An 8263-nucleotide genomic window follows, 5' to 3' on the forward strand; every position below is an offset into this window, starting at 1 on the left:
GGAGACAGAGAACTTGGGAAGAGTTATCATTCCTAATACTCCTATTTTCTTCCCCGTGAAGAGCTCATTGTCTTTAGGCCCAGCCCCTGACTTATAACTGCTAATGGGGTCAGCGTGTTCACAAACCCCCGAAGAGCCCAGTGGGCATGTTGGAGGTGCTTGGGGTCTCCCTTAAGCTTGGCTGGGAATGAGTGTTGGCAGGTGCAGGGCTTTGTGGCTCAGCAGAAGATGGTGATGAGGGAGATCTGCCCCGAACCTTCCCAGGGCAGCCTGGGAGAGCTTCAGAAGCACAGGTTGAAAATCATGAGTCCTTCTAAATCTACGTGTCGCTCCCCTTGCTCCCCAGCATGTCATTTCAGCTCCACCCACTGGGATCTGGCTCATGACTCCCCCAGGCCCATGTCCCACTTACACTCCTCTGATCAACCCCACCACACCCGCATCTCACTCACTGTCTCCTGCCGCTGCCTCGTTCCCTGCCGGAGACAGCCAGCAGGGGGACCAGTTCAAATGCCACTTCCATGAAGTCTTTCCCAGGCACTCCCCCCAGCCACGCTCCCTCCTCCCCTGCACCCCCAGCTTGCTGCTCTCACATTTGTGCTTGTGTTACAGCCACGCAGGACTGTCCTCGTTTGAGTCCTTCCCCCAGCACTCTTCGGCAGCTTGGGACAGTCCCAGAGGGGGCCCATGAAAGTCTGAAAACTGATCAACCTGTACCTAGAGGGAGTTTTTAATCCCATAGAAGGGAATGAGATTCCAGACCTAATGTTGAGGTGCCACCATTGTCAAGTTGGGAATTCTTTCTTGTATTTGGTTTGTGTTCAGTTTCAAGATGCAGAAATACCCACCTGTTTTTGACACTAAAGAAACATGCACACTGAATTTTGTTGGGTAATACAGTAAATTAAAAGCCAGAGGCCACTAACTCTTGCCTGCTTGCTTCACAATTAGCCTCCAGGATCTCCTGATTAACTTTCACAACCAACAAAGCGTGTTCCCTAATCCTCATTGTAGTCAGTCCTTCTCACATGTTCTTAGGGCCCACAGATTACCTTAGTGTGTTAACCTGAGTTCTGTCAGGCCAGGAAAATACAAATGTTCCAGCAAAGACTTACAATATTGAAAATTTAGTATAGCTCATCTTTCAGCTGCCTAACATGGAAGCAGCGTCTACTCAGAATAAGTATAAATTAGCCAGTGCTGAAACTGCAGAAAGTCCAATCCATATCCTGTGTCTTGAGGGATTCTTCCCTCCTCCACCTATTCATTCAGACATTAATTCTAGGTCTCTCTGTGGCACTCAGGGTTGAATCTTGCGGTGAAATACTAGTGGTATAGTAACGGCAGGAAGGCATATATAATTTCCCTGTCAGAGTGGTTGCTGCCTTCTTTCAGTGGGCACGATACATTAAAGAAAAGATGAATGGTTCTGGCCCTCAAATCTGTGGAGTCAACACAGGCATGCAAAAGTACCACTTTAACCTTTAATCCTGTTAGCTATGGAGCAAAATCTATTTTTATTGCTTGTGAGTGATGGTGCTAAATTGACTATGAGGCAGTGGTCTGCAGGAAAACAAAGTCCCCACAAGAACTGTACTCCCTCATGTGCCTCTGAAAGTACACTGAGAACCTCGGCTTAGAGCGGGGAAAGCAGTGGGGTGATGGCAGGAGACAGAGCCGAATGAAAAGCGAGGAGGCAGAGAAGGAGGCTGGGCGGCAAGTGGAGAAGCCCTGTTGCAGGGCGAGACCACCCTGGGGACTAAAGTGTGCTCTGAGAAGCACGTCCTGCCCTTCCTGGATCCCTGCGAGTGTAAGGGATTAAAGCCTATGGAAAAAGAAACCATGGGTCCTTTTTCCGCACCTCCTGTTAAAAGAGTTTAAGAGTGCTTAAAGAGTTGCCTCTGTGTTCCCAGTTGTGAATGAGGTCATCTTTGGTGAGGGCTGGATGATAATAACCACCCTTTATTGCACACTCTCCATGTGCCAGGCGCTTTGCTAAATGTTTTATAGGGTATATGTTCTTTAATCTTCCCAACATCCCTTTGCAGTAGGTGCTGTAATTCCCCTTACAGAAGAGGAAATTGAGGTCTTAGAGAAGTTAAATCATTTGCCCAAGAACAACAGCTAGTCAGTGGTAGAACTGGGATCTGACCCCAGAGACAGTCTGGCTACAGAGCCTGTGCTTACCTTAACCACTGCACTTTAAAATAGCATTTTATCCTAATGAAAATTGATAGTATAATATCCAGAAGGTTAGAATTAAAAAAAAAAAAAAATGTTCTGTGACTCATGGATTCACTGGGAACCTGGGAAAAATGCCCTTGATCTTGGTTTCTAATCATTCTTATAAAAGAACATTTATGCTGTTCTTCATCCACCCACCCACCCACAGATGTGTTCTGAGGATTAATGAATTGGTCATCAGGGCTCTGAGAACCTGAGATGATTGCAGATGCTTAGTTAAATAATATGAGCAAATGAGTTTCCATATCCCTACACAAGACTCAAGTCCCCAAACTGGAGCAGCTTTCTGCCAACAGCTGGCTTGGGATTTTTTTTTTTTTAATTATTTTATTTTTTTGGTGGCTGGCCGGTAGGGAATCTGAATCCTTGCTGTTCTCTAACCATCTGAGCTAACTGGCCAGCCCCTGGTTTGGGACTTTAAAAGCAAATTTCATATGCATTCTGTGTGAGTCAGACACCAAAAGTTCTTTGTGAAATATTATTAAAGCATTTTTGCAGGGACTTCATCTGACACTTGATTGAAAATCCCCTCTGAGGCAAGCATGGTGCCCTGTCAGGGGAGAGATTTACCAGCCTTTTGTTTTTGAGAACCAAACGTTCCTCTCTAGTTGGCCTTGGTGAAGAGTGAGTTTGGTAAATGGGGTCAGTTAATTCTACTCCCTTAATCCCATACTTGTTACTCCTGTTTATCTTCTCTTACATGTACACTGATTAGGACTGGCACTTTGGGGGACTGGATTACTGAACTAGATTCCAAACTGGTTCCCTTATGATATTTTTGAAGGGGTGTGCAAAAGGGTTAATTTGTATATGATGAAATAAAAAATTTTCACCTTATCCAAGCCAGAAGGAATGATAACAACCCAAGCAGGTAATATTCCAACATATTTTCCTACAAAAGTTATAAATTCTATGTTGCAAACTGCAGTGCAAGTAGCAGTTTTAAAGATTTCAAGAGATATATAAGAAATAGATGGTCTGCGAAATTATCATATGTCATTAGGGGAAAGTATTTTGGAAGAATGACCCCAAAGATCTTATGTGAACATCAACACACACTTACACATACACATATTTGTCATGCTTGATTCAGTAATCCTATTTCTGGAAATTATCCAAAATCACGCAGTTTGTTACATAGTTATTTATAATAGCAAAATACGTGAAACTGTCACTATGTCCCAGCTACACAGGTGTGTACATGACAGAATATGCATTTTTAATAATTAAAATGATAAAAGCCACGTAGCAATATGAAAATGCTTATATAAAGGAGAAACGTCAGATATATAATCAGGACACTGCACCATTTAACTTGCATATATTTTATTTCTGGAATTTCTGTTCAGTTTGTTTTCTACTCTGCGTCTTCATTTTTCATGCCATTCTATTTATTCCTTGTGGTTACTGTTCCCTCCAATTATCTCCTTAGCTATCTTAAACATACCTTCCTGAATACTTTTTTCCTGATTGTTCTCAGGGTATGAATCCTGAATTTGTTTAGGGAGCTTGGTTCCCTAGCAAGGTCCTGAGCATTGTGTCTTACCCTTCAGGGGTTAAATCCCCAGTGCCCAACCTCTCAGGCCTTTACTAATTTCCATGCTTATTGTCCCTTTGGGGTTCACCTCTCACAAATCACTAGGTCTGCTTTCTTTCTGGTACCTAAACTTTATTTCCTGTCCTCAAACTATGTTGTGCATTAAAAAATAGTTTATGCTTTATCCATCATTTCCATGTTTGTAGTGGTACCTTCAATCTCCCATATTGACTAGAAGTACTTATTTATCTTTTCCATCTACTTCAACTATATGAAAATATATGTGAATATAATCGGAGACTGGAAGGGACTTTGAAAATGAAATGGTTTGTTATGGGTAGAGACTGTAGGTTTGCAGTAACTATCTCTATTTTACAGATATTCTGTATGGTCATTATATTGTCTTTAAAACAAATAATTAGAAGGATCTTCATCTTTTTAACTATTGTCTTTTGTTTCAGAATGCATATACTACAACTGCCATTAATGGGACAGATTTTTGTACATCAGCAAAAGATGCACTCAAAATCTTGTCCAAGAATTCAAGTCATTTTACATCTGTTAACTGCTTTGGAGACTTCGTAATTTTTCTAGGAAAGGTGAGATGTCTTGGCTAAATAAATAAAGGAGCCTGGGATTCAGAAAGTTAACCCATGAACAGTTAGCTTGAAAAGCAACTAATATTTCTTGTAGTAGATGCTGCACTTCATCGTCTCATTTAATCCTCAATTCCATGAGGTATCCCTGTTTTGCAGATGATGAAACTAAGGTTTAATAACTTGTCCAGGATCCCACATTAGGTAGAGCCATTATTTTAGTCTTAGTCTTACTCTCTTACCTGTGATCGATTCTCTCTGCCATTCTGATTCCCACTTTTTCATGTCTAAAATGAAAATGCTACTACCCTCAGAAAATGAATTCGTTTGAGGGGGGGTTCTCATAAAAAATATGTGGAAATAGTATTGAAACTTGATGAAATTTGTACATTATTAAAAGGCAGTAAGTCTATAAATAAGATAGGATTGTTAACGTCCTAAATGAAGCAAAGGTTATATTTGTGTTGTCATCTAAATAGTTTTGTTCAAGGAATTGTTATGTAGAGTGAAGGAGCATCTTACAGCTCCAGCATCTCACCGTGTAGAGGACAGAGCTCTGAACTTGGAATCTTTCACAGCTCCAAACTGTAGTTTTCTTATCTAGTAATAAAGATAGCCCATGCCCTTTCTAGGTTGTAGGGGAGAGTAACTGAGGTGCTGATGAAGGTGGTGCACCTGCCCCTGCTCCACCTCCACCCCCCCTGCTCCACCCCCACCCCCTACTTGACCACGCCTCGAGGTAGAAGATTCTTTATACTGGGCCCTAGTGTGTCTCTCCATGTAATTTTCACCCACTGGGCCTTATTCTGGATATGTTTGCTTGATCCTGCTTCCACTTGATGGCCCGTCAAATTCTTGACCACACAGACCTTGACCTTCCTGCCCTGTCTTCTCTATTCTGAGCAAAATATCCTTGCTTCTTTCAACCATTCCTCCCCATGACATGAACACTGCAATTTTCAGTGGTGCCTAAAAGTGAACAAGCTCTTGGTCTCCAGTTGTGACCCAGCCAGTGCCAAATACGGGGACCTGTGCTCCTCATTTAGGATTTTGTGCTTCTGTGGTATTTGGTATGTGCCTCTGGCGCATTACTATCAGTTAGCTGTCAGCAACAAGTTACAACATGCTTGGAGCTCACAGGTGTGTTAATTGCACATATATTTAAAGCTCAGCTGGGCCCCAGAGATGTTTCATGTGACAGTAGCAACAGAAACACAAAATAATGATGCCTTTCAGAACAGCCCAAATAATCTAAGTTATGGTTGTATTTACATGGATAATATTATTTACATTAGCTTGGTAGGATTGTGAGTGATATATTTTCTAATAACTACTTCCAAAAATTTTTGGAATAAGATTTCATTTTTTTAAAAGACTTATTTTTAATTTTATTTTAGATAATTCAATTTCCCGTTTCTCACAAGGAACGTATATAATGGCTAGTGAGCTTTTAAATGAGTATGTAATAAACAGTGATTGTTGGTTTTTTTGAATGAAGTAGCATTCAGACTTCCACATTCATCTGTGTGGACATGCAGGGCAATGGGGACCCCAGATAGACTCCATTACATCTGTTAGAGAATTAGGCACGTCATGGTCTATAACCATATGCCTGAAAATATACTTACATATAGCAAAAGCCTGGAGTACTCCTATTATCTTCCCACCAGCACTGAAGGCCTTTCCACTGTAATCCCCAGGGTAATAATCACTTATTGGACTATAGAACATTCATTCAGTGGACTGTTGCACTGTTGTTTACAAAATGGTGTTTTTGTTTTTTTAATAAAAAAGTTAAATGAAAATGCATATTGTGGTGTTAGTGAAAAAAACAATAAATTTTGTGAGGTATTATTACGTCTGTGTAAATACATAAATGAGGCACAGATGAAATCAAAGTATAAATACTGTTCCCACCCACCCCTATTAACTGGGCTTCCTTTTGGTATCATAGCTTTTCATTTTTTCTTCTATTTCATTTTTCCCAGTTTTCTGACAAGCATGCTTCACAATAGGGCACGCACACATACATGCATATATATGAAATGGTTACTTGTAACTGACAAAAAATCTATTCTAAAATATTCTAGCCAACCAGCTGATAAAGAGTTTCAACAAGCTCTTGTTTTGGACAGGTACTGGTGGTGTTTTTCACCGTTTTTGGAGGACTGATGGCATTTAATTACAATCGTGCGCTCCAGGTGTGGGCAATCCCTCTGTTATTGGTTGCTTTTTTTGCCTATTTAGTAGCCCATAGTTTTTTATCTGTGTTTGAAACTGTGCTGGATGCACTTTTCCTGTGTTTTGCTGTTGATCTGGAAACAAATGATGGATCGTCAGAAAAGCCCTACTTCATGGACCAAGAGCTTTTGGTAAGCAGACATTTCACTTCCTGTTGCAGTCTCCATCCCCACCATCTCAAATGTGTTCAAAAGACTCCTACAGAAAGGAGGCTCAGACCCAGCCTCATTTTCTCTCCCAGAGGGCTCTGTGGGCTTCTGCTACCACCTGGTCTGAATGTCCTGTGAGATTTGGGATCATCTTTTCCAAGGCTGAACCCACTACCCTTACTGAAACCTCTTCCCTAGAGAGAAATGAGGCTTAACAGAACTAATACCCATTAGCTGAATTCCTCAGTAGGAGCAGCACCAAAGACCCTGGGGAGGTGTTCTGGACAACAGGAGTCATCTAAATCCCTCTGGTGCTAATGGCTTGGTCTGGCTGTTTGGGGATCTGGACGTTTAACAGTTGATCTTTTTTTTAAAGCATTCTTGCCTCCCCAAACATCATGTCATACCCACTCCATGTTAGGGAGAGCACACTCCAGTGTAAACTAATCCTCTTCTGTGCCAGTATTGACAGATCTGCAGCTCTCAGGCCCTTTATTTACCAAGGCACACCAGTGTGAGAAAAGCCACACCCTCAGTAGAGCCTCCACACTGCTTATATCTGGAAATAGCAGGCAGCTGTTTCCAACAGCTTTTGCAACACAGTTGTGGCTTATTTGCTTTATCCTGTGTAGACAGAGATATTTTAACAGCTGAATGATGTCTCATCTCTTTTCCTTGTCTGGGTCATGTGACATTTTAATTTTTTTCATTCTGTTGCCATAAACCTTAGGTATCAAAGCCTTTTTAGCTTTAAGCAGAGCATTCAAAGCACTCTCCAGTTAAGCAGATGCTGAAGTTTAACAAGCATTTCTATAGTTGTATAATTAATGTATCTACATCCTTTTCCACATAAAACATACAACTTTTAGTTTTTACTTATTTTGACTAATTTGTATGTACTCTAAAGAAAGTGTTTCTAATAGTGGTATGAAGCTAGCCAGGTCTTCTTTTACTGATTCACACTTTTCTGGTTAAAAATCCACCCTGAAATCTACCCTCCAAAATATTTTAATTCAGCAGGGAAAACATTCTTAAGGATTTAATTCCCTGAAATTTATATGGCCAAAAATCCCTAGTAAATGGTTACCAACAGTGCAGATACATAACACTGGTATAACTCATTCTTTTGTTTTTCAGAATTTTGTAAGAAGGAGCAACAAATTAAACAACGAAGGGGCGCAGCGAGACAAAAACTCATTAAGGAATGAGGAAGGAACAGAACTCCGGCCCATTGTGAGACAGGAACCCATTTGTACCTGGTGAAACTTTCCTTCTTCTAAGAGCCATTTACAGAATAAAAGATAAGACCTGATAGACCTTATTCTTCTTCATTGTTCTTGTCCTTTGACTAGTTACAATATTGGAACCATAAAAGTTTACAACTGTTTTTGTACCTTTTTGTACTGACGGGGACCGAAAAACTTTTTTTTTTTTTTTTTTTTAAAAAGATGACTGGCAAGGGGATCCTAACCCTTGACTTGGTGTTGTCAGCACCA

At 40.8% G+C, this 8263-nt stretch overlaps 1 protein-coding gene across 1 annotated transcript in view; it reads left to right on the forward strand.

Annotated features, from left to right (window-relative positions):
- The window catches only part of SLC44A3 (solute carrier family 44 member 3), a 68025-nt gene extending 59995 nt beyond the window's left edge, over window positions 1–8030 (forward strand). The window contains exons 13-15 of the mRNA XM_063105796.1: window positions 4243–4380; window positions 6513–6749; window positions 7905–8030. Coding sequence (XP_062961866.1) covers window positions 4243–4380; window positions 6513–6749; window positions 7905–8030 — 501 coding nt within the window. The remainder of the gene's footprint in view (window positions 1–4242; window positions 4381–6512; window positions 6750–7904) is intronic.
- The last annotated feature ends 233 nt before the right edge of the window (window positions 8031–8263 follow it).

This window comes from Cynocephalus volans, chromosome 8, assembly GCF_027409185.1.
Source record: "Cynocephalus volans isolate mCynVol1 chromosome 8, mCynVol1.pri, whole genome shotgun sequence".
Lineage (NCBI taxonomy): Eukaryota > Metazoa > Chordata > Mammalia > Dermoptera > Cynocephalidae > Cynocephalus > Cynocephalus volans.